The following is a 27387-nucleotide window of genomic DNA, read 5'->3' on the forward strand; positions in this document are numbered from 1 at the left end:
CCTCAATAAATCTTGCAACATACCCCACGTCCCCCACCTAAGCCATGAATAGAATAAGGGAAGCTCGCACAGCAACTACGTCAAGCAAGATATCCGATAAACTAAGGATAATTGTGGCGAAATATTATCGCAAACTGCCTGATTGACACATGAATAGAACCCTTCGAAGCAACAATAACACATTTCTGATTAATGACAAACTTCCAGTCAGAATGGCAGGAACTCAGTCTAGGCTAACGTATGTGCCACACAATTACGAGAAGGTAGTCACATTTACACCAATGATGGGAAAGTCACCAGGCAGGGGCGTGAGAGGCGACAGAAGGATATGTGGTTCGAGGTGACGTGATATAGCGTGACCATAGGCCCCTCACCCCTGAACAATATAAAAGGCTGGTCCGCCAGAGTATCGTTGAACTACTCCGCGTCTGCACTTGAGTGTCGGACAGGAGTTTTTCCCAGGGGTTACTCGAGATAGCCCTTGTTCCATGTACTTAGGCTCTGCTCCTCCATTGTATATTCAGCTTTATAATACTTTTTCCTTATTGCATTCCAGTTATATTTCGCCATCTGAAATGTTATATTTGCTATGTTTTCTCTGACCTTGTTTTTATCTTCACTGCATTAGAAGTGTTTAACATGTATTTGCAGGATATGACTTTATATACAGTGGTGTGTGTACCAATATGTGCTTAGCCTTTTTCTATGCAATCAGCCTCAAAGCTCAAAGGTGTACTTAAAGCAAAGCCTCTCTCATAGCAGCTGCAAACTGTACTTTGTAAAACTCAAACTGGTCCATGTGACTTTCGAGAGAATGCTGGGTACAGGGCCAAGTACTACGTGGTTTTTATGCTATCATTGATTATTTCTAGAAGCTGTGTCTTCAAATAAATTGTACAACTCTCAAGCTTCAGTCTCCAACAGCTCATATATATGTTTTTTCCTGTTTTTAGAGCAAGAGGTCCAGGACTTCCCCGGTACAAATTAAGCCGTCCTATTTCCCTTAGTTCCCTTTCACGGTCTCCCCAGCGCGGCTTCTGAGCGGCTGCTCTGAGTCCCCTGGCCCCTCCTGCCCTCAAATAATCATCCCCTCCGTCAAAACCACTGCCCCATAGTGAGTTTTCAAAGATAGATCTCTGTCTATGGTCACCCCAAGGCTTTTTACAGAAGTAGAGGGCTTAGGAGGGGGCCCGTGTTCTACTGGCCAATAGTGTGGGCCCCAGAAGACCTGGCTTCCCCCTATCAGTAGCACCTCTGTCTTACCTGGGTTAAGTTTCAGGTGATTGTAGTCCATCCAGGGACGGATGTGTGACAGTTTCCTTAAAATTGGTAATTGAATTGGGGGAGTTGTCTATGGTGAATGTGAGCTGAAGATCATCTGCATAATTGAATATAGTCACATTTCTGTCTTTTAGGGACTTGATTAGCGGGAGGAGGTACAGATTAAATAAGTGGGGGATAGAGAGGAGCCCTGTGGGACCCCACACATAGTGGCTAGCTTAGGTGCTATGAAATTGGCCAGGCGTACTGCTTGAGTGCGGCCCTCTAGAAAGGATTCAATCCAGTTAAAGGCAGGGCCCTGGATCCCAGTCTGTCTGACACGGTCCCCCAGTATCCTATGGTCGACCATGTCAAATGCGGCAGATAAATCCAGGAGCACCAAAGCCTGAGGGATACCTAAATCGGCTTTCCTGCGTATGTCGTCTAATACTGCCAGTATCGCTGACTCCATAGAATGGGCAGGACGAAATCCTGCCTGGTGGGGGTCCAAATAACCAGATTGTTCCATAAAATTGGATAGGCATTTGGCCATATGTGCTTCCAATATCTTAGCTAAGTAGGGGAGTAGGGATATTGGACGATAATTAGAGGGGTTTATTGGATCTGCTCCAGATTTTTTTAGCAGAGGGACCACAATTGCATCTTTAAATGGTTTAGGGATACAGCCCTGTGATAGTGATGCATTCAAAAGAGATAAAGCAGGCTGCGGGAGAGTGGAAAAGATTTCTTTCAAGATGTATGGTGGGCAACAGTCCCACGGCGAGGCAGATTTTACTTTTGAAAATAAGAGAAGGAACGACTGGGGACTAATAGCTGGGAAATATTCCAGCGATAGGGTATTTGTGGGTATGGCCAGGAGTAGTTCATTAAGAGTAGAACATGGGATGCTGGCTTTAATTGTGGCTATTTTCTAGAAGTTATTCAGGTTGTCACAAAGCTCCTGAGTAGGAGTAGGTTTAAGCGATACTCTATCGGCATTTGATAGCTCATTCACAATTGAAAAAATATCCTTCAATTTATTACTGGAATTCAAAATTCTAGTAGAGAAATGAGCTACCTTTGCCGCATTGATGGCTTTTAAAATAATTTTTCTGCACCTCTACGTAGAGGAGGTTATCTTCGGGAGCATAATTTAGTCTCAATTTTCTCTCTTTTTGTCGGTGTCACTCTTGGAGGGATACTTCCTGTCACCCTCAAAGGGATGCTCTCTTTCACCCTCAAAGGGATGCTCTCTTTCACCCTCAAAGGGATGCTCTCTGACACCCTCGGCGGGAAGCTCTCTGACACCCTCGGCGGGAAGCTCTCTGACACCCTCGGCGGGAAGCTCTCTGTCGCCCTCCGAGGGATGCTCTCTGTCGCCCTCCGAGGGATGCTCTCTGTCGCCCTCCGAGGGATGCTCTCTGTCGCCCTCCGAGGGATGCTCTCTGTCGCCCTCCGAGGGATGCTCCCTGTCACTTTCATCTAATGCCCTTTACATGGAGCTATTTCTCAAGAAGCTTCTTGGCTCTAAACTAAAACTATTTGAGCAGATCATCACTGTTAAAGTGACAGCGTATGACCACAATAAAGAGGTTTATACCTCCAATCCCACCCTAAGCCATATTGGTGAGGAATTTGGTTGCCGCTTAGGGTGTCAAGATAATACAGTCATAAACCACATTTCTTTTGCTGCCGGGCAGCAATTTTTGGACATTCATTTTGCATGCTCTGTAATATAATCAAGGGTTACCCATACTATAAAAATGCCACTATTATTCAAACTAAAGAGTTTACTGTGGCAATCTCTATCTTTATCTGAGGAACATATACCCTTGAGCATGCCAATACCTATTCCAAATGCCCGGTTATATAGCTGTTCACCCTAACAAGAGATTGTTGCATGCGGAAGGAAGTGGCCACCTGTATCATGGGAAAAGTCATCAATTTAGAACAGAAATGGTATAAAATTTCTTAGAAAAAAAGGACATTGGTTTCTTTTCCAATTCTCTGAGATGCTTGCTCACATTATGCTTCCCATTTTTATCCTGCTTTTTTCACATTTTGCTTCTTGGTCTCCATCTGTTAATTACTGTCACTGGAATTGCTTGGTGTGTTACATTAACTTGTATTTAACACTGTAAGAGGTCACTGCACATCTCACTGCTCGCTGCTCGTACATAGAATCGAGCTTTTAGCATCAAGTAGGACAATGTAAAATATCCATGTCTGTATAATGTGTGCAGCTCTCAGAGTGCGTAGGGTCACTGTGCATTCACCTGCCAAGAGACGATATGTGTTCCACTCATACATTTATTAAAGCACACAAAATATGAATATTTCACTTCCTTCTTATGTTGTATTTACCAAACAGTATCTCACCTTCAGGAGTTCCCACGCCGGCACCTCACACTTTTTTTCTATCTCCGTTATCAAGGCATTGAGAGAGGTGATTTGATTGGACAGTTTGGCGATATTTGCATTTTCTACCAGGGTAATTTCCTTCTCCATTTCCTCCAGTCTCCTGTGCAGTGTTTGCTCATTTTCTTTCAGGAGCTGCAGCAGTTTTTTAAACTCAGATTCAATTTTACTCTTCTCAGTTCTTAACTTCTCCTGTCAGAAGCAAAGAAAAGCTGGTTAGATACAAAAAAAAGGCTTCCTACAAGCCGTCCTGAGAGTGGCAGTCCAGGAGAAGGGATGGCCTTTCTATTGTAATTGTCATCACCTTGCACAAAGGCTGTGTCTGAGAGACATCCAAAAAATGACATTTGAAAGAGAATCTAACTAAACCAGTTTCAAAGCTTTAGAGAGTGGATCTGGTTCCCTTGTCTGCAAAATGAGTATGTCAGAACTCCAGTTAATTACTTTAATGACTTACCAGTTCTTGCACGGAAACAGGGATGCTAGATCCCTAGTCCCACTCAGCAATGCCAGTAGGTCTCAACGAGAACCTCCTAACAATTACCTTGGGGGACGGGGGAATTGGATAAAATGATAAACAAAGAAGAGACTGGTCCGGAATGGTTCCTTCTGTCAGCTATCTGCAAACACCTTCTCTTTGTTTCATTTAGTGGAACCTGTAAATTTAAAGCAACATTACTACCTATACTTCTACTCTGCTCTTGTATACTCTACTGTGTATCTCACCCACCCTTAATCTCCTGGACCTTGCTTCTCTTCTGGTTGTTTAGTGAGATTCTGCCTTCCTCGCCAGCTAGTTGTTACTGATAAAGAAAAAATTAGAAATTAATTCCTCTAGTCCTTCTTTTTAATTTATTGATCTATTTATTTTAATGTAAGTGCACTTACTTCACTAACTGTAGAGTGATTCTTTATGTGGGTTTCTGTGTGTATTCCTGTTCTGTTCCTTGACTATTATTTCCATAGCCTTCCTTTTTAAATCTGTTCTTTGACTCACAGATCCTGAATTGTTTCTCGATATTGTGCTGTAATTATGTACATTCATTCCCAACCCTTGTGATTTAGAGAACTCCAAAATACTAACTCCTTTTTTCCTTCTTCCTGTACCAGGGTTTCTTCTTATGTGTATATATAGCGGAGCATACAGTTTCTGGTAAGTATTTACAGACTTTCAATGAATACAAATTCCTTAATTGTCTTAATGCCTCAGAACTAAATTGCCTTTCCATTTTCAGGTTCTACAACAGCAACTGACTTCAATGCGGGTAAGTTCGTTTCTCATAACTACAAAATTTCTGAAGTAATGTCCACTTAGCTCTGTACTCGAACACGCCTTTCCTCTACCGCTCGAACTTCTGTTAGGAAACGCCGCCTCTGACGAATTCTGTGTCACACGCGACACCGCTCTGAATTCAGCTTGTCGGTAACTTGTGACAGATTCGGTAGGCGAGTTACTAATAAGCACACCTTGTTCTCCGGATATCAACTGGAAGTGAAACGTTTTAGTTTCAATAACGGGCCAAGAACTCTGGGAATCTGAACTAATGGCGACCTTCCTGACGGAAAACTTTAGTGAAGTGCGTCGTCATGAAGGCGCTCGTGCTGCTCCTCTACTCCTCCGCAGCTGTTGGCACACAAGCTAGACCGCTCACCTCAGCTCTATCATCGGTGGCCATCTTAGGTGCCATCTCATATCTCCATTTGCGGACCAGACTGGTCCAAGTATTCCAGCTAGGAAACGCCTGATCTTTTATTATAGAACATACTCCGCACGTATTTGTACCTAGATTTGTGGTTCTGACAGTACCCCCCAACAAGGTAGCTCCTTTCCTTCTTGGCTTTGAGGGGAATCGTTGATGAAAAGACCTAATTAACCTGGGAGCATGGACATCCTCTTCCAGTTCCCAAGACCGCTCCTCTGGACCATAGCCTTTCCAGTCAATTAGATAGTACAAGCTTCCCTTGGACCTTTTGGAGTCTAAAATTTCTTTCACCTCAAACTCAGTTCCTGTCTCTAACTGAATTGGTTTTGGAGGGTTTTTAGTTCTAAGGCCTGCGGAAGCTTTCTTTAACAGTGAAACATGGAAAACTGGATGGATTTTTAGCTTTGGTGGTAATTTTACTCGGTAGGTGACCGGATTGATTTTTTCCTCAACTGGATAGGGCCCAATGAATCGGGGCTGGAATTTCCGATTACCTTTTAATCTCAAGTTCCTTGTGCTTAACCAAACTGAATCTCCTATATTCAGAGTTGGTCCTTCTCTCCTTTTTCTATCAGCATAGCCCTTATATTTTTCCTTAGCCTTCGCAAGATTGTCTACTGCCCTTAGCTGTGTCTGGTGCAAATGCGATACTACTTCTTTCACTGCTGGAAATGGAATATCAGTTTGCCGAATTGTAGCATGTTGATGCCTGCCATAATTTAGGTAAAAGGGGGAGTAACCTGTCGAACTATTCTTTGCATTATTGTGGGCGAACTCTGCCGTCCACAAATAATCCAGCCAATCTCCTTCCTCTTTTAGAAGAAACAGACGCAGATACTGTTCTAATTCTTGGTTCACCCTCTCTGTTTGTCCATCAGTTTCTGGGTGATAACTAGTGGAGAATCTAACTTCCGTTCCTAACCCTTCCATAAAGGCCCTCCAGAAGTGAGACACAAACGGAGACCCTCTGTCCGAAATCACTATCCTTGGTACCCCATGTATCCTTACAATCTGAGAGCTGAAATGGGCGGCTAACTGTTTGGCAGTGGGAACCCCCTTTAAGGCAGTAAAATGGGCCATCTTGGAAAAGGTATCCACTACTACTAGGATCGTATCAAACCCCTGACTGTTTGGTAAGTCTGTAATAAGATCTAATGTGACTGTATGCCATGGGTATGGGGGAGTGGGCAGTGGTTGCAAAAGACCTCTTGGGGCCTGCCGTTCTGACTTTCCCTGAGCGCAGATCTCAAAGGACTTAACATACCTCTCGATGTCTGAAGCCATCTTCGGCCACCAATAGTGTCTCTTGATCAACTCCTCGGTCTTGGCTTCTCCCTTGTGACCGGCTAATTTATCATCATGACATTCTCGCATTATTTGTTGTTGCAATCCTACAGTGGGAACATACAAGGCCTTTCGATAATAGGGTAGTTGCTGGATAATCTCTCGATCTGGATCTTCTTTTGCCCAATCCTGCATGGCTTCTGGACTCATGACCTTAGCGACATTTTCCTCTAAACTGATTGAAGTGGTTGCCCCAATAATCTTTGCACTCGGAATGATTGGTTGATTCTCTGTAAGGGTTTTCTGTGCTTCTGTGCCGATTCTGGACAGCGCATCCACTTTTCCATTTTGAGCCCCAGGACGATACGTGATCACGAAATCATAGTCCGCAAAATATAAGGACCATCTCAACTGTCTTGGTGTTAGGGTTCTGGCAGTCTTTAAGAACTTTAGATTACGATGATCTGTAAACACAGTCACTACGTTTTGGGCCCCCATCAAGTAATGCCGCCACTCTTTAAAGGCGTCCTTGATAGCTAATAACTCCTTCTCCGTGATGGTATAATTAATCTCAGCCGAGGTTAATTTTCTGGAGCGATAGGCAACCGGGTGCAACTGACCTGTGGTTTTGTGTCGTTGAGACAGTACTCCGCCCACAGCTTGGTCAGATGCATCTGTCTCAACATAGAAGGGTTCCGTTGGATCAGCATGCAACAGGACAGGTGATGTGGTGAAATCCGTCTTCAAGGATTGAGAGGCTTCTTCGGCTTCTCTTGTCCATTCAAACTTGATTCCTTTTCTCAGTAATTTGGTAAGGGGAAGAATTTTTCTGGAGAATTCACTAATAAACCTCCGGTAGAAATTGGCAAAGCCAATGAAGCTCTGGACTTCCTTCACGCTCGTAGGAGATTCCCAGATCATTACCGCTTCCACCTTTCTCTGATCCATCAATATTCCGGAAGGCGAAAGGACAAATCCCAAAAACTCCACTTGTGACACATCAAAGGCGCATTTTTCCAGTTTCACAAATAATTTGTGCTCTTGTAGTTTTCTCAAAACCCCTCTTACTTGCTCGTGGTGTCTTGACACATCAGATGAGTAAATTAAAATGTCATCTATGTACACAATTGCACATTGATCTATGAATTCCTTCAAGATGTCATTTATGAAGTGCTGAAAGGCAGCCGGGGCATTACACAACCCATAGGGCATTACCTGATATTCAAAAAGCCCAAACCTAGTCCGAAATGCCGTCTTCCACTCGTCTCCTTTGCGCATTTGGACTAGATGGTAGCCCCCTCTCAGATCTAATTTGGTATAGATTTTGGCTCCTTTGACTTGGTCCAATAGTACTGAAATCCATGGCAAACATAGCTGCCAAGGTTTCAGATTGCTATGTGTGACATTTTCACAATTTCAGTGTAATTATGAGTGACATTTCAACAACTATGAGTGACACTTTCTCGTGGGCAAAATCACGCAATGAAGAAGGGGGAAACATATAAATATTAGAAATTACACCCATTTGAGCAACGAGAAACTCTAAGATCTTGAAACTGGTGCAAACTGATCTTTGCAAAATGCAAACTGATCTTTGCAAAATGTAACCCTCTGCACTACTTTTTGGTGAGTCAAAACTGCTACTAGACAAGTAACTCTCCAGCAGGAGCTTTTACACCAATAAGTTATGTCTAAACACAGCACCCTTCCTCAGCTCAGCTTGTGCGGCTGAGCCACAAGTAACTAAAGGATATCTGTGGCAAAAGCATTAACCCGCTGAGCTATCTACATAAAAGTCAATTTGGTGATGTCAAAGTACACCTTCTTTGTTGCACCCTCTGCACTGGCAGGAGCAATTCGCTCTGCACCTGCAGTGTGTTATAGAAAGATCAGAGCTGGCCAGATGAAATCTGAAACCAGTTCTGCTCAGTGAAGGTACACTGTGTCTTCCATAAAGATAATGCAATGGGACTCCCTGCTTTCCACAGCCTGCAATTTCCATCAAAATTTATGGCTTTCCCTTAACTCCCTGATAGATTCAAATCCATACAAAATAAAACTGTGTGAGAGGCAATTTAGATTGTGTATTTTAGCTTTCAATAATAAATTAAATTAGACTACGCACACTTAAAGTTCAGCAGTTATGTTTGAAATCAGGCCGCACCAAAAACAATTACACCAATTATGCAAGAAGCCATAGCTCTGCCCCGGCAACACAAGCAACAGCCACAATTCGAATCCTTTCCACTCTGAAACATTTTCGATAGCAAATTCCCAAATTATCAGAGAGCAATTTAGCCTCCCACCACGTTTTCGTTTGAAAGGCTGCCTCGGATTGGTGGTTTTGTGGACTGACTTAGGTACATTGTAAAACCCGTCTTTCAGCAGGTATGTTCATGGCGCATTATAAATTAAATATAATAGCAATTACATTACCCAAGACAGTAACGCCAGTGGCAGTCTCTCAGGGCGAGGCACGGTATCATCGTCCAGCTCATCATTAGGGTCTGCAGGCCCCAAATTCGACTGCAGTTTCCGGACTCGCGCAGCATCAACAGAGGCTGATGACACCACTTAACCCAGTACTAGTCCAGCACTGCAGCGACCGCGGTCCAACCCCAAGTCGATTGGCAGCACGGCGGCGCGCCATTAATTAAACAATATGCAGCACAGAGCCATACATCACATAGGTCAATGTCATCACTCCGACCACACCCTTCAATGCACTGTCCCGACTGGCCTCAGCAATACTGAGCTCTCTGCGGAGGTCCAGAGCCAGTGCTAGCACTACACTCCGAACTGCCACACTCCTCGTCCCCCCCACTTGGCTGCATTTTAGTTGGTGCCGACGTCCCCGATCACCAATACCTCTCTGGGCGGGCGGCCATGAACCCTCAGTGCTCACTAACTTCCTTTTCCTCCGGATGTGAGGGCAATTCCCCCCGCCCGTAACTATTGGCTGCAGTGTGTGTCAAAGAAAACCGCGCGGCGCGGCGGGAATAATTGCAGGCATGCTTGTTACATTGTAGCCTCTCACTCAGCCACCAGAGCTGAGAGCAGTTAACTATTTAGGAACGAGAGCCCAGCAGCTGTTGGCACTGACAGCATGTCTCTCGTCTCTCGGAGCAGCAGAGCCCTGCACAGGTGCCACCGGTGGCGCGAGCTGGCGAGTCGGCAAAATGCGTGACAATGCATTTCAGTGCGGGGATGCGGATCACCGCACTGAAATGCGTGAGTGTCACACCTGATGTGTGACACTTGAAAGGACTGGGCAAAAGGTATCGATTTTTCTTAGTGATCTTATTGATTGCTCTGTAGTCAATACACATCCTCAGATCTCCCTCCTTCTTTGGCACGAAAAATAAGGGAGACGAGACGGGGGACTGGGAAGGCCGAATAAATCCATTCGCAAGATACTTATCCAAGTATTCTTTTAAATGTTGGTTCTCCTTTTCAGTCAGTGCATAGACACGACTGCATGGTAAGTTTGAACCCGGCTCTAGATCTATCTTGCAGTCGTACACTCGATGTGGAGGCAGCTGTTCGGCCTCCACTTCATTAAACACGTCTTGGAACTCTTGGTATTCTTCGGGGATTTCAGTAATGCTTATTACACACATGGAATGTCCAGTGGAACACAGTGATAGGGCCGGATTACCTTCCAAGGTCTTCTCCTCAGCACCAAAACAATTATCATGGCAATACATCGAATTCATCTCAATAGTTCTGGAACTCCAATCGATTGTTGGATTGTGTTCGGTAAGCCACGGAAGACCTAAAATTAATTGAAATTGTGGCGCATCTATCAGATTAAATTGGATCTTTTCCTTATGCCCATCTCCTGAAATCAATTGGATTGTCTCCGTGTGACTTACGATCGGTCCTGACGAAAGGTTGGTTCCATCTACTGCTCGGACGGGCTCACTTTTACTCTTCTTAATTGCTTGAATGCCCACTTTAGCTGCAAACCTTAAGTCACAAAAATTTCCTGTGGCGCCGGAGTCGATCATAACCGACACCTCTGTCAGGATGGTCTCTCTGAATCTTGCTTCCATGGACAGGTTCAAATGTGGAGCCGCTGACTGTAATGTGTTCGCAACTCGATGTTCTGTTGGAGTTTTTTCTTGATTCGCATCCACCCGTTCAACTCCTCCCACAGGTGGTGCCATTAGTTTTCCTTCGGCTTGTAGGTGTTTTTGGGCTTTCTTGGACAATTCCTAACGAAATGCCCTCCTGATCCACAGTACATACATAAATTGCCAACTCTTCTTTTGTCCTTCTCCTCCTTAGATAGAGGGCCTCTAATTGTTCCAATCTGCATTGGTTCGATTCCTTGTTGGGTCTCCGCACTTCTTGTTCCCTCTGATCGAGCTCTATCGAATCTTGGAGTTGTTGTTCTAAAATCCTTCTTCTTTTCTCCTCTTCTCTCTCCCTGACGAAAGTCTATTTCCAAAACTAGGTCTATTAGTGCCGAAATTTCTGGGTGCGATTTGGAATTTGAGCCAATGTATCCTTTAATTCATCTCTCAACCCACGATAAAATACTGCAGCTCTTTTGCTTTCTGGCCAGTCAGTCTCGACCACCAGTTTGTTGAACTGGGCCAGATACGCTATTAGGTCTCGATTTCCTTGTCGCAAGTCGAGTAATTAGTTATCCACCACCTGGGAAATACGTCCTTTGTCAAAAATTCGAAGAAACTCTTGTTTGAATCCTTCAAAGTTCCTAAGCAGAGGATCATCTCGGGAGACGAGCGGCATTGACCAGGAAGCTGCGTCTCCACTTAAATACGATAGTATGAAAGCCAGGAGGAGCTTGGCGGGCATCCGAGATGGCCGCGTGAGCACAGCGCTCCCCGGACCCCCGCCGCTCCCGGCTTAATATCCTGATTTAATCCTGATTTTTGCGAGGATTCATATAGAGGACGTTGGGCTGATCTACCTGGACTTTTCATAAACGAATTTGGACATTGGGTGTCTGAATTATGTTCACTTGAACTTTTGGGCTCCGCCCTCGAAGTGCGCCCGGGACTGGGTGAGGTTCGGTGGCCGTCTTGGAGTTGAACAACAACGGCAGGGGGATTGGACGTGTGAGACCCCCTCTTAAGTTTCGGTTTCGTTTCTGCCTCGGACTGGGACATTGGTGAGAGGGCTGGGCCAGAGCTGCGGCCGCTCTCCACGTAGGTTGTTTGGCCCTTGGCTGCACTGTTTCTGGAGTGGGCTGCATCTATCCTGGTGCTACATCTCTTGTAGTCCTTTGGTCCAGGGGCCTCCGTTTCTAGTGCTCGGCCTGTCGACCCTGGTGACATTGCTTGTGACGCATCTTCAAAATGGCGGGCAGAGGGGACCGAGAGACGCGCAAGACGAAGGCACCTCTGCGCGGGGGGCCGGTTCAATCTAATGTCATGGATCGTTATACCCACTCTAAGGGGTCCCCCGGAGCTGCCCTGCCAGGTCCCACTGCGTCGGACCAAGTACTAGATGCGTCGCCGGAGCCCTCCTTGCAAGACATCATGGGCGCCATTTCTGGCATGAGGGAATCCATAGGCCACCAGTATGAAACTTTGGCCCACAAACTGGACACTGTGGCGATTGAGGTCAATTTGATTCGAGCCGATCTCTCCAAGACGAACGAAAAGGTGAAATCGTTGGATATCAAATCTTCCAGCCTCACGACGGACGTCGCTGATATTCAGACGGAGATTGGCAATCTCCGCAGGGTGAACGATTTCATGACCCGGCGCTTGGAGGATTTTGAGAACAGGGCGCGTCGCTGTAATGTTCGCGTGGTTGGTGTGCCGGAGAATCCAGAACCCCACTCGGTTGATCTCCTGGTTGAAGATCTTATCCAGAATCACCTTTCACCGTCTGGCCTTAGTAAATTTTTCGCAGTGGAGCGCGCACATCGTGTTCCGGGGGGCCAGGGCAAGCCTGGCGCCCCGCCGAGACCTATTGTTGCCAAGCTTTTCCACTACAGAGATCGGGACGCTATCCTGCAGGCCTCGCGGGCGAAGGGCCCAGTAGCCTTTGAAAATGCCACGGTGAACTTTTATCCGGACTTTTCCCAACAGGTCCAGAAGCAGCGGATGGGATTTCGTGGTGCCAAGAAACGTCTTAGGGACTTGGGGATGCGTTACGCAATGCTCTTTTCCGACCAGGCTGCGGGTGGAGCATGATGATCGAACTTTCTTTTTTGATCGGCCAGAGGCTGTGAATGACTGGCTGGACTCCCTGCCTAATCGACCTCCTGAGACTGAGTCCGAAGCCCACCCGGGCGGTGCTGAAGGTGGTGTTGAGAGCTAAACGTTTCGTTTTTGACTGATGCCTTGTTTTGTATGACTTTTCCAGGGATGTAAGCCTATGTTCCTCTACCTCATATGTGTTTTGATGTATGGTCTTATTCTCGTTATTTATTGATCGGGGGCGGGTGGGCCGGAGCCTTTCCTCCTCCGGGGTCTTCGTGTAGAATAGGGGTTCTTGGGCGACAGGCACACTGCAGGTTGGGGTGGCTTTTTAGCTTTTTGCAGGGGTGCAGGGTGGGGGGTGTTTTCCTGTTATTTGGGGGGTGGGTGGTTGGGAAGTTCATTGTTTGTATGTTCTGTGTTCAAGGCGACTTTATTTTGTATTTGAATTGCTTTTTGTGGTCGTGCTCATTGATGGGGGGTTTGGGCTTTGTCGGGTGGGATGGGGGGTAGCGGGTTGAGATTTGTTTCGTGGAACGTTAATGGTCTGGGTGATCGTATCAAACGCAGTGTGGTGTTGAAATGTATACGACGTTTATCTCCTGACGTTGTTTTCCTGCAGGAGACTCATTTGATAGGCAATGTCTGTCATGCAATGAACAGGTGGGGCTATCGCCTCGTAGCACATTCGGGGTTCACCTCGGGTTCCAGGGGTGTGGGTATCCTCATTCGGGCTTCCCTCCCCCTGGCTATTGATGATGTTATACAGGATGACCGGGGGCGGTATGCTGTCCTTGTGGGTCGGTATGAAGGCCGTACCCTTTCCTTATTAACTGTTTATGTGCCCCCCGGCTTGCAGACTTCCACCTTTTCAGATTTGGGCCGTGTCTTGTTGGACCTTCCTGATAGTACTCTCTTTCTGGCTGGTGACTTCAATTCGGTAGTCTCTGGCATTCATGATCGCCACCCTCCTAGGGATACCCCGGCGGCTCAGCAGTGGTTGGGTGGCTTTTTGGATACCTTCGGCCTAGTGGACTGCTGGAGGCTTTTGCATCCTACGCAGCTGCAGTACACCTTTCACTCCGGGGCCCATGGGAGTTTGTCTCGGCTGGATTATTTCCTGATGCCTGCGGCTCAGTCCCCGGCGGTGCGTGAGATTGTGCACTTGCCCAGGGGTATCTCTGACCACTCTCCGCTCTGGCTTCGTTTTGAGGTTGGGGTGGAAGCAGCGGGCAGGGTGGCTCCCATTAATCCGTGGTATCTTACCTCCCCTGAGACCCGCACCCTTTTACTTAAGTCCCTCGACTCGTATTTTCTGGATAACGAGGGGTCGGTTTCATCTGCTGTGTCCCTGTGGGAGGCCTTTAAGACTGTGATTCGTGGGCAGGCCCTCTCCCTTATTGCTGAGGCTAAGAGAGCGAGGAATAGAGAAGTGGTTGATCTTGAAATTTCTGTACTGGAGGAGGGCTTGGAATCTGGTGTCACGCCTGAGAAGCTCCATGCCCTGGGTCTGAAACAATTTGATTATAAGTCCTTGGTCACGGATGCCGCCAAAGTGATGTTTCGGGAGCAACAGGGACGTTTGTATGATGTGGGTGATAAAGCGGGTAAATTGCTGGCGTGGCTGGATAAGAAGGAGAGAGCTAATCGTGTGGTACCCGTGATTCAGTCTGCCTGTGGTGTGAGTGTAACGGACCCGATTGGGGTAGTTGACCGGTTTGCCGAGTACTTCCGTGTGGTGTATACCCCTGTGTCTGTGAGGGATGTGGTTGACTCTCGCGTGATATAGCCCTGCCCATTGTTTCTGATTCGGACCGTGTGGCGTTGGACTCCCCCTTTACGGTTGATGAGATAGCTACTGCCATCCGTTCCCTCCGTTCTGGCAAAGCATTGGGCCCGAACGGGTTGCCAATCGAATTGTACAAATTGCGTCCGGATAGGCTTGCTCCGTATCTCCGCGCCATGTTTCTGGAGTCCCGGGAACGGGGTATTCTCCCTTATGATCAGAGACTAGCCACGATAGTTGTCATCCCCAAGGAGGGCAAACCACGTGATCTTTGTTCCTCCTATAGACCCATATCCCTACTAAATGTTGAACCCAAGGTGTTGGCGAAACTCCTGGCCACCCGTCTCTTGACGGTCATTAGTGACTTGGTCCATCCGGATCAATCTGGATTTATCCCACATCGCAACACGGCTCTGAACCTACGTCGTCTTCATGGCGCGATCGCGAGGGCGGGGCTTCTGACGGAGCCGGCCATTTTGGCATCGTTGGATGCATCCATGGCCTTCGACACGGTGGAGTGGCCCTATCTTTGGGCGGCTCTTGAGAAATTTGGTTTTGGGCCTGATTTTATTGGTTGGGTCAAGTTGCTGTACGCGGCACCTCTGGCGCAAGTGGTGGTGAATGGTAGGGTCTCGGCTCCTTTCACCCTCGGCAGGGGTACCCGTCAGGGATGCCCCTTGTCTCCATTACTGTTTGCTCTCGCCTTGGAACCGTTGGCTGCCTGGCTCCGGTGGGAACCGTCTCTCAAGGGGATTCGCTGGTCTCCGGACTTTGAGGACCGCGTTTCGCTTTACGCGGACGATATCCTTTTATACCTCACCTCCCCGCGTAAATCTCTGTCTGTTCTGTTTGATGTTCTTGCTTCTTTTGGGGCCAACTCGAGCCTCGTTATTAATTGGGCCAAGTCCTGTGTATATGTTCTTTCGGGGGTTTTGCCCCCCTTGCCGAGTAGACTTCCCATTCAAGTGGTCCATTCGGGCTTCAAGTACTTAGGGATTTTTATTACGTTGGACCCGACGCTCCGCTTTGAGCATAATCTCCTCCCACCGTTGCTTAGACTGCGACTGGATGTGGCCCGTTGGCGCAAGCTTCCTTTATCACCGCTGGGCAGGGCGGCCCTGTTTAAAATGATGTCCTTGCCGCGATTCCTTTACGCGCTTCACAACTCTTATGACGCTATCCCTAAAACCTATTTCCAAGAGATTGAGAGTCTTCAACGGCAGTTGATATGGGATGGGCGACCCCGTATCGCACTCGCAAAGCTCACCATCCCCTGGTATGACGGGGGCATGGCGCTCCCCGATATCAAGCGATATTATTGGGCTTCCCAGTTGTCTGCCATTAATCATGTGATGTTTTCCCCGGGTCGTAATCCTGCATTCGAGATGGACAGACTCCAGCTTCCAGGTGGGGACTTTACTAGAGCGCTTTATTCCCGATCGGCCGGGCGCCATCTTGTGGGCCCATCCAGGATTGCAGTAACGGTGTGGCGGGCTGCGAGTGTGAGTTTGGGGTGGGAGGATCGATTGACGTTAGCGACACCGCTTTATGCATCCGAACGTTTGGGCGGACTCTGGTCTACCAAGGGTTTCGACCGCTGGGATGTGATTGGGATCTGTAAGGTGGGTGACGTGTACTCGAATGGTTGTGTGAAGTCGTTCCAGGCCCTCCAGGCGGAATATGGTTTGAGTGGTAGGGAATTTTTTCGCTACCTGCAGGTCCGACATGCCCTCGTCTCAGTCTTGGTTCCTGATGAGGCCTTGCCTGACTCTTCCCCCCTCGAGGACCGTATCCTTGATGGGCATCTTCCCGATAGTACTATTTCTCTGATTTACAAGAAGTTGATTAATAATCGGGTGGACTTACTGATCCGACTTCGGGAGGCTTGGGTTCGCGATGGGTTGGAACTGGACGACGAGGATTGGCAATCGGCGCTCTCTTCTCCCAAGGAGGTGGCCATTCCTGCCCATCTCCGTTTGGTTCAGCTTAAGATTCTTCATCGAGTCTATGTCACTGGTCCGCGTCTGGTTACGATGGGCTTTTCTTCGGATGGGCTATGCAAGCGTGGATGGGGCTTGAGTGCGACTTTTTTGCATATCCTTTGGGAGTGCCCGGTTATAGCTGCTTATTGGACTGCTGTGCTTGAGGTGATGACTGCTGTTACGGAGGTGGCCCTGCGACCGGAGCCTCGCAGATGTCTGTTGAATGTATGGGAACCCACTGACTACTCTGTGGCCCAGACCAGATGGGCTACCCTTGGTTACATGATTGCGAAGCGGGATGTCGCGCAACTCTGGGGCGCTTCCAGGCCCCCTGAGGTCTCGAGGTGGGAGGATAATATGGACTGGTCCATGTTTCGTGAAAAGACGGTTTATGTGGCCAGGGGCAGACCCAGGGCGTGGACGAAGGTTTGGGGCCAGTGGAATGATTATCGTGGGGGTATTTGCACCCCTCCCCTTGAAAACACTGCTGAGATTGTCCTTTCTCCCTAGACTAGAGTTCCCGGAACCTTTCCGTAAGGTTTTTTATACTTCCGGTTCTCCCCGCTGCTCCCCTCCCCCCCCTCCCCGACTTGATTGGAGCCTCAGGGCTCTGGGTGTGTTCTCCTGATCGTGGAACCGTCCCCTCCGCTCTTTGGGCTGACCTTAATTATCGTCCATTCGCCTTTAGTGTTTATGTTTTCTTTTTGTAAAAATAAAAATACGAATTGTTCTGTGATATCTATAGAGTAACGCTCTGTACTTGAGCTGTACCTATCCACGGGTGTATATTTTCTTACATGCATTTTGCCTTGTTATTAGCGGCCAGCCCGTGAGGTTGTAGGCCCATTCTTGTACTTTTCTATGCTTACTCCAATAAAGGTTTTGAAAAAAAAAAAAAAAAAAAAAGCCACCTTAGACTGCGCATCAGGGAAGATCGAAGGGCGGCACATAAAGTGTAATGAGCATTGTGAAAGAAATATTCGCGCCTTCTGGGGATCCCCGTTAAATCTTTCTGGAGCCGCTAGTGGAATAAAAGGGATAGGGAATGAATTACCTGGGTGGTCGATCTATTAGCGGCTTCTAACACTGGATTCATAGCTTCCCTTTCCAGACTACTGGAGGGCCTAAGTCTTAGTGCTAATTCTGCAGTTTCCTTCCTGGCACTAACTACTTCCTGCCTAAGGTTTCGATTTTCTTCTCTGACTGCTCCTAGCTCCTTTTGTATCGCATCTAAAATTGTTCCTAGGGACTGTACATCAATTCCTTCCGCCATCTCTGTTCAGGTGCGAAGGCAATGTGGGCACTTTACTCTGTCAGAACTCAAGTTAATTACTTTAACGACTTACCAGTTCTTGCACGGGAACAGAGATGCTAGATCCCTAGTCCCACTCAGCAATGCCAGTAGGTCTCAACGAGAACCTTCTAACCATTACCTTGGGGGACGGGGGAATTGGATAAAATAATAAACAAAGAAGAGACTGGTCCGGAATGGTTCCTTCTGTCAGCTATCTGCAAACACCTTCTCTTTGTTTCATTTAGTGGAACCTGTAAATTTAAAGCAACATTACTACCTATACTTCTACTCTGCTCTTGTATACTCTACTGTGTATCTCACCCACCCTTAATCTCCTGGACCTTGCTTCTTTTCTGGTTATTTAGTGAGATTCTGCCTTCCTCGCCAGCTAGTTGTTACTGATAAAGAAAAAATTTGAAATTAATTCCTCTAGTCCTTCTTTTTAATTTATTGATCTATTTATTTTAATGTAAGTGCACTTACTTCACTAACTGTAGAGTGATTCTTTATGTGGGTTTCTGTGTGTATTCCTGTTCTGTTCCTTGCCTATTATTTCCATAGCCTTCCTTCTTAAATCTGTTCTTTGACTCACAGATCCTTAATTGTTTCTCGATATTGTGCTGTAATTATGTACATTCATTCACAACCCTTGTGATTTAGAGAACTCCAAAATACTAACTCCTTTTTTCGTTCTTCCTGTACCAGGGTTTCTTCTTATGTATATAAAGCGGAGCATACAGTTTCTGGTAAGTATTTACAGACTTTCAATGAATACAAATTCCTTAATTGTCTTTATGCCTCAGAACTAAATTGCCTTTCCATTTTCAGGTTCTACAACAGCAACTGACTTAAATGCGGGTAAGTTCGTTTCTCATAACTACTAAATTTCTGAAGTAATGTCCAATTAGCTCTGTACTCGAACACGCCTTTCCTCTACCGCTCGAACTTCTGTTAGGAAACGCCGCCTCTGACGAATTCTGTGTCACACGCGACACCGCTCTGAATTCAGCTTGTCGGTAACTTGTGACAGATTCGCTAGGCGAGTTACTAATAAGCACACCTTGTTCTCCGGATATCAACTGGAAGTGAAACGTTTTAGTTTCAATAACGGGCCAAGAATTCTGGGAATCTGAACTAATGGCGACCTTCCTGACGGAAAACTTTAGTGAAGTGTGTCGCCATGAAGGCGCTCGCGCTGCTCCTCTACTCCTCCGCAGCTGTTGGCACACAAGCTAGACCGCTCACCTCCGCTCTATCATCGGTGGCCATCTTAGGTGCCACCTCATATCTCCATTTGCGGACCAGACTGGTCCAAGTATTCCAGCTAGGAACGCCTGATCTTTTATTATAGAACATACTGCGCACGTATTTGTACCTAGATTTGTGGTTCTGACAGAGTACAATAAAGTTGGATCCAATTCACCCCACTTTCTTCTTGACCAAGGACGGGAGGGCTTTGTAGGGTACCTGGATTGCTGTGTGTCCAAGACTAATGTCTGCATAACATCAGTCTCCCAGAGGTGAGGAAACATCACCTGAAGTCTGCACTGCTTGCTGCAAGAGCCAAGGGTATGCCTAGCACTGAGAAGCCCCCTGAAAAGAGAAGGAAGGACAGTGTCAGGAGATAAAAGAGTACAGGCTGTCCAAGAGACAAGCCCACAATATTCTCTATTTAAGAAACACCCAGAGAAAGTTGACTGCCAGTGGGAGGGAGGACAGGAGCGATCTGAGTAGCGTGGGGTCTCCCAGTCTCCCTGAGCAGTTCCCATAGTGAGCTGTGCCAAACCATTCAAGAGAGAGTCAACATTGTGTCATTGGTGCCTGATGTCAGAACTGCACTTAGAAGTCTGGCCATCAATGATCACTGATCAGGGTTGGGAAGTCGCATCTGCCAAAGACAACCACTTGCTGAGGACTATACCCTGAAGCACTAACTTTTATCACCGAGCATCTGTGAGCAACTGTCCTGGAAGCCCACAACTGTCAAAGACAAGTGGCACCGTGGAGACCTGGCAAAGTGATTAGCGCTAGCAGTCATTGGCTTGAATGAGGCTGCCCTACAGCTCCGCACAACTAAGCCTCTGCTACAGGAACGGGTACTCCAAGCACGCCACCATCGAGTAGGTATAGCAGGGCAGAGAAACCTGCAGTCAGAGCAATATAGTTTTTACCCACGTGAAATCTTTGAGGCAAAAGCCACTGAACTGATCTACACAGTAGCCAGTGGGGTGACCCAGAGTCTGTGCTTGATGAATATCTATGCTCATATGACATACAGGGGACCATAGACACTAGAACTCTTACAGAGGGTAGAGGCCACCAGAGGTCTGCTGCGCTATTCCAAAGAACGTACAGTGGAACTCTATCTTTGTATGTTTATTGAACCAGGTGGTATTTATTTTGTCATGACCTTACAATATTTCTAACTAAAAATAAGTACTACGCTAGACATAACATTATTGTATCCTTTGGTTGACTGTTCAGTTTGGAGTGCTTGCCCACCCCCCCTCTACCTCCGTCAGAAGCCTTTGACTGCTCGACCTCGCTATCCTCAGAGTCAAGTGCAGAAAGGGATGTCCTTGGCCTGTTTCAAAGCCATAGTAGGACAGACCCCAGGACACTAGAGGCAAACAACCTCAACCAACAAGATAATTAGCTCCTCTCTGACTTGTGACCCTCCTCCCCTGATCATGGTCTGGCCATGCTCAAACCCTGAGCCTTGTGTCTAGGGCTAGGATCTGGTGCACAGTGTTTGACAGCAATGAACGGACACTCAGCTGTCAGTACTATCAGGAGGTATAGCGACAAGTGAGGTAGCAACCACTACAGAATGAAGAGTGTACTTTACAAAAAAACACTTCACGAAAACTGTGGGAGAGTTTATGGCAATGACACCTGTGAGAAGTTAGCCGAGAGCATGTGAAGCAAGTTGTTTTACCAATTATAATCCCTTGCGTACCAAATGAAAGGACACCACACAAGGTATATAGCAAATATATATGTATTTAATCTAAACACACCCCTCTGCTCTCTTTATGAGGTCAGAGGTCAAAGTACATTACAAGATTCTGAATTAGCATACGATAAGTTGCACAAATAAAGTTATGCCCTAGGGGCCTCACAAACCATATACTAAAATAGTGGTATAAGAACCACGTGAGAAATAGAAAGCAGGCCTGGGGCCTGTGGAATCGCTGGGGCTACTCTAAACAACCAAAGGTTAGGAAGTAGGAGGCCCACCGGAGACGCGAGCAGTGTCTAAACACAGCCACGGGTTACCATTGACTTTCTATGGGAAACAAAGAGGTTACAAAAGTACAATTTAAGGACACTTGCGGATGGACTAGGATGGAACCCTTTTAAACTAGGACAAGACCCACCGGAGCACTTGTGTTACCTCACCCAGGGAAGCGGGGTGCATAGGTGCCTTTTGGTGTCGGGTTTCGTTGTCGTTTTCAATGGAGAGCTGCAAAGAAGTGCTGCAGGCTACCAGAGGAAAAGTGTCCGGGTGGATCGAAGATCTGAAGAACCTGAAAGCAGAGGGGACAGAGTCTGGGTCACTAGCCAGTGACCAGGAAGGAACCAGGCGATGTCGGGTGATTTCAGGTGAAGAAGGTGAGTTTGTCTCTTCAGCCACGAGGTCCAGGAGGCATCGAAGATGACCAAGCGCAGGATTCAAGCTGTCCCACGACGAATCTAGTTGACTGCAGTGTCGGTATCCGGATTGGACCCAACAAGCCTTGGCAACCGCAACCCACGCAGGATGTCGAGATTGACTCTGTTGCAGACCAGCAAGTTCTGTGTCGCTTCTCCTTTGCAGGGAAGCTGGAGCAAGCCGGGAGCAACCAGGAAAGCAAGTTTGTTGTAAAGGAAAGTCTTCAGGGGGCTCACTAGCCAATGGGCAAGGATCCCGGAAGATGCGTCAAGCTCAAATACAAAAGCGGGGCCCACGGTACACTCGTGGAGTGTGGTGGCCTGTGCTTCAGTGCAAATGGTGCTCGGGGCTGGGGGCTGGAGCTTCTCGTACCCCAATGCACAACTGCGAGATACCTCGGGAGTCGTTGCAGTTAGCAAAATACAGGATGTCCAGGAGTCCCGGTCCCACCTCTCTCGTGTCCGCCACGTGTCACAGCTTTGCTGTGGATGTGGGTCAGGGTCAGAGATGTCTGGAAGTCCATGTCCTGTGTCGCAGATTCTTCGGGATCCGGCGGGAGCCTCAAAAATGCAGACCGGCAAAGTTGCTGTTGGTGCCTGTTTACACAGGGTGGTCACTCCTTGACCACAAGGGAGATGTTTTGTCTTCCAGTCGAAATGGAACGTCGAAGGTCCAGGATATGTCTTGCAAAGATTCGTTCAGGGTAATCTATAGCCCTGGGGAACATCCCCTATACTTATACTAAGTTTGTGGGCTGGACTATCTGACTAGGTCTCTCCTATGGGTGGACCAGGAGAGGGGGTGGCTACACCTCCTTTCCTTTGTCCAGTTTCACGCCAGAGCTGGGGCTGTGTGCCCCAGCAACCGGTTTGGACTGGACTATGCATGGAGCACCTTGTGTGCCCCAGACAGTGTACGGAACGCATTCACTGAATGCAGCCCTCCCTGCCCCAATACACTACAGCCTGTCTGGGGAGGTGCTAGTGTAGTGTAGTTCCTATATTCCCAATAGGCTCTGAGCATTGGAATAATATATACTATAGAATTGACGTAGGACTTATGTCGACTAGGTCTCTATCGAATATATTAAACTTAATTGTGAGTGCCAGCTAGCTCAGAGGTCACTAGAAATTTTCTCAAATTCACATGAAGGGATTACTTTCTGACAACCGCATAAACATTACAACTTTGTTTCCCAAGAATAAGAAATATATCTCTAGAGTCGCGGAACAATAGATAGATATTTCACTCAGTCAATTATGCATGCTTCGTTTCACCATAGGTGCAGAGAAATAGAGAGACGGGCGTTTTCAATAAAAAAGTATTTATTGACCAGTCTTCTTTCTCGTGCAGAAGAAATGAACTGCTACAATCGTAATACTGGTTGCAAAGTACAATGCGTACAGTACGAAGAGTATTATAAAGTAATACTGTAAAAGCATGGTATGGTTTCTAAACCATAAAATACATAGAATACATATATTAATAAAAAAGGACCTAGTGCCAGATGTAACTCACCAAATACCGGTCGGTAAGGGCCGATTTCGGCCGTTACCGACCGGTATTTGGTTTGTGACATGTAGGGGGCCTGAAATGTGCCGATTCGGTAAATTTACCGAATCGGTAAATCTACATGTAGGTGGCACTGAAAACAGTGCCACAGGCCCTTAAGAATTCGTTATTTACCATCAAATACTATTTACATGTATACATGTGTACATGTGTACATGCACATCTGTGCATGTACACCTGTGCCATGTGGCACACATACATGCCCTAAGGGCATATATGTGTGTCACATGGCACACAAGCCTGAATCAGGGATGCAACAGGGTGTCAAAGTGACACCCTGTCCCCCTTGTCAATTCTGTAATTTTACCGAATCGATATTTACCAATTCGTAATTGCCATTGGTTCCTATGGGCCTCAAGGCCCATAGGAATCAATGGCAATTACCGAATCGGTCAATACCGATTCGGTAATTACCACATATTGCCGATTCGTTAATTTATTCGGTAAATATACCTACATAGCATTTACCGATTTGTAAATACCGAATCGGTAAAATTTGGTATTTACCAATCGGTAAATACTAATTACCTACCTCTGGCCCTAAAAGTACTCAACTGGTGCTTCTAAAATATGCCTACCCCCATGTACCTAACCTAAGTCTAGTACGAGGGAAGAAGTAAGTGAGGTGTAGCTTAAGTTTAGTATTCTTTTTGCCAAGAATCTATCCAAAATTTCTCTTAGGGTCTAATGAAGAAGAATGAAGAAGGTCAGGCTCAGGACTAATTTCCCAACAACCCGCAAGGGTAGCTTGGAAGCACTGGGGCTGGATTTCTTGGCAGGAAAAAAGATAGCGTCTCTCTCGGTGTGTCTGCTGGAGGGTCGGCTTCCTTCGCACTTGCTGTGGCAGGATGCGTCGGGCAAGTAGATAGTCGAACTGCTCCAAACCACCATGTGTTTGCTAGGGGAAGTGTGGGCATATTTATACCTCGAAGGTGCCGAGTTTGACGTAAAGTTGGACATAATAATGTCATCAAAGAGTCTCAGTTGTTTGAAAACTCCATGAGTTCTTGGACAAATCAATATTCAAGCAAGGGGAAGTCCCTAGCTGCTGAAGGCGAGTTTTCCAAGAAATCATTGTGGATTTTCGGAACTAGTGGAAGTAGCCCTGCCGTATTTGAACTGCATGCGCTATGTCTAAATATGGTAATGATTTCTATGCCTATATAAGGATACTAGCAGCCCGTCCCGACGTTGTCCGGGTATGAAATAGAATGTGTGTAATGTGTGTATTCAGATACGGTCATTTGCGTGTTCCCCCGCTTGAGGCCCAGCTGCAGCCCTACTTGATGTTAGCAGGCACGTGTCCCCCCGCTTGAGGCCCAGCTGCAGCCCTGGTTCATGTTGGCAGGCGCATGTAATTAGTGTAGTGATCCGCCGCCTGAGCCCGGCTACAGCCCTGGCTGATGTTAGCAGGCGCCTGTAATTTGGTTTAATGTGATAGTTCAGTAACAGCGCGCATGAGAGGCTGCAGTAATTGTCCCCGCAGACACGCTCAGTCTCGTGTGCCCCCGCTTGAGGGCCAGCGGCAACTGTCTAACAAATAGAATTGTGTGAGTCTTGAATGATTGTTTCCCGCTGTTCTTATTTTTTTATGACCCACACCGACGCGCTTCGGCCCGAGTGCTTTTTAGACGCACCCAGGCCAAGCCACACACTGCGTTCGGCCTTTTCAGACGCACACAGGCCAAGGCACACACTGCATTCGGCACCCCCAGTATGTGTGAGACAACAGGCAGTCCCCCAAGGGAGTCTTGCGAATGGTTACTTACCACGCTTCGAGGTGAACGCCTTTGTGACGCCCCAGTACACGGCCACAGCAGACGATCTGATTAATGTACGACCCAGATGGCATGAAGTGCGGAACGTAGCACATGCCCCAGGCGTTTGTCACGCCCCCAGCGTGCCCCTTGATGCGGCGCAATTGCCTAATTGGCGCTTCCCATGGCATGAAGGGTGGACACACGCCCACAGCGCGGACACACTCCCACAGCGTTTGTCACGGCCCCAGCGTGTCACGCCCCCAGCGTGCCCCTTGATTCGGTGCAATTAAGACTCACATGGCATGAAGGGTGGAACGTACCACACGCCCCCCAGCGTTTGTCACGCCCCCAGCACACGCACACAGCAGAACGCAGACACGCCCACAAGGGACTACTTTGCTGGCACGGTTCTTTTACCTTTTAAATGTATATGGTGGGTGTCTGCATAGCCTATGTCCTTCTGCTGCAACTGCCCTTTCCAACGCTGTATTGGGTGTTGTGATTGGTGCTGTGGTTACTGAGATTACCCGCCTCAAAGGTTTGGGCTCTCTCTTTATAATATTAGTATGGATGGATGGTGATTTATACCTATATAAGAGCATGAATCGGAAAAATTACAATAGGGTCCTAAAATGCTACACAACACCCACTCCACGTTATGTTAATCTAAGCTCAAGCACTAACATATAATCTAGGGCATGTGTATACAACCCCCAAAAACTCATAGAATGCATTTGAAATTGTTGTACACGGAAAAAATGAGCATTTGTATAGTACGCATTTAAAGGCAATGATTTCACTGTAAGCATATGATATATAATGCTAACCGAATGAATCACGAAAATTACATTTATGAAATGGCTCTAAGTTACAGAAGAAAAAGTCAAGACCATCCCATAGCAGAATATATAAACTGTTTCAGTTTTTAGATTAGGTCAATATTGTTTGTAGAAGTATTCAAAGAATTCTTGTTCTCTAAGAATAGTTCTACTTTAAGCAGATTACTTTGTGCCCCAAAAAAAAAACGTTCAATTTTGGAAAAAGTCAAATCAAATAGTAGAAAAATATAGTTCCAAAGTTAGAAGATTTGTTTTGAAAAGGCGAAGGTAGTATTTTCAGCTGAGAGAACGCTGTGTGCAACTTTCAAAAGTTATTCTCTGTGTCAGGAGAAAACATTAAATCATCAAGGCTGGCAAAGAAGTCGTCTACCACAGTAGATGAGAGTTCAACCACTTCATTAAGTAGATCAATTGTACACAGATGTGAAGCATCGCCATCAGCGTCAGTCGCATTAGCAATGTTCATAGCAGATGGTACCTGTGTGCCTGTTGGTCCGCGTATCTTACCTCCAGTTGGATTTGCCGGCTGTCATCGGGATTGGTAGCCGTTGGGGGCAACACAACACATGAGCCGTTACCGGACCCAGTAATGCGTCAACGTTCGTTGGCAGTGCTGATGGGAGTGTCAGACAGATATCTAACACGCATTCCTCTCCACAAAGCAGGCATCGTAGAACAGGTAAGATGCAATCTTGCCAGATTGGTCCGAACGATAGGAACCTCGTGGTATTCAGATCTCTCAAACGAGCCAAGCCAAGAATCTGTGTTATTCTGTCACGATACCTCATCACCTGGAGCGCATTCTCTATGCTGACTTGGGTATTGCTGGTGGCTGGATTTGCCATAACGGAGCAGGAAGAATAAAAATAAGATCCCTGCTACAAGTACCAAAATAAGAGGCAGCCCGCTGAACACAGAGTACACAAAATTTGGAAAAATGCCTAGGACTGCTTCAAAGGGTGTTAACAGTCCCGCAAAAATAATCTTAAATACATGTACAACACCGCTGGTATCAGACATGTTTAAGGTACGACCTAACATTTTTGCAAAATTTACTAGACAATTTGACGATAAAAGGTTATGTATTTTAGCAGAGGACCTTGCAACTTGCAAATCATACGTCTCTTTGGACGAGGTCAGTGGCACAGTTTTTTGTAAAAGAATGGGTTTCATTCTGCTCAAAGTATCAATTCGAATAGAAGAGATGTTCAGTGAAGGCCATAGCGACGACTCCCCGTCTGTCTTCATTTTTGGAAACAATACTTGCATACAACAAGTGACCCTGACTGACACGCTAACAACATAGGCTACACCTGGCATCATTCCACAACAGCTGTGATCATTCAACATTATGTAGCTGCCATTGGAAAGCTGCCTAAAAATTGGATCTATGACCGCTGTTGGAGAACCTTGCAGGTGGCATGATAAGTTGTTTTAAGAACCATCACAGGCTCCATGTAAGTTAATGCCCTCACAAAGAAGTGTACCACTTAGTGCGCTGTTACATTGTGAACCACTAAGAAATACTTCCTTTTCCCCACTCCAACATTTGTGTGTGTATGGTAAATGCCAGGTCGACTTTATGTACTCTTTACCCAACCTTTCATACAGGCCTGCTGGTATGTGTTTCAAGCAATACTGAAAATGGAAAATCG

At 46.8% G+C, this 27387-nt stretch overlaps 1 protein-coding gene and 1 long non-coding RNA gene across 3 annotated transcripts in view; one reads left to right on the plus strand and one right to left on the minus strand.

Moving 5' to 3' along the window:
• The window catches only part of LOC144754204 (uncharacterized), a 36302-nt gene extending 17651 nt beyond the window's left edge, over positions 1–18651 (plus strand). Inside the window, exons 2-4 of the long non-coding RNA XR_013594681.1 lie at positions 4789–4831; positions 4914–4943; positions 18612–18651. This is a non-coding gene — a long non-coding RNA (uncharacterized LOC144754204). The remainder of the gene's footprint in view (positions 1–4788; positions 4832–4913; positions 4944–18611) is intronic.
• LOC144754203 (E3 ubiquitin-protein ligase TRIM39-like) overlaps positions 1–27387 on the minus strand; it is a 173594-nt gene that overhangs the window by 105970 nt on the left and 40237 nt on the right. For both annotated transcript variants that reach the window (XM_078641789.1, XM_078641790.1), the window contains one exon: positions 3640–3870. In XM_078641789.1, coding sequence (XP_078497915.1) covers positions 3640–3870 — 231 coding nt within the window. The remainder of the gene's footprint in view (positions 1–3639; positions 3871–27387) is intronic.

The sequence above is a fragment of the Lissotriton helveticus genome, chromosome 5_1 (assembly GCF_964261635.1).
Source record: "Lissotriton helveticus chromosome 5_1, aLisHel1.1, whole genome shotgun sequence".
NCBI classification, from domain to species: domain Eukaryota; kingdom Metazoa; phylum Chordata; class Amphibia; order Caudata; family Salamandridae; genus Lissotriton; species Lissotriton helveticus.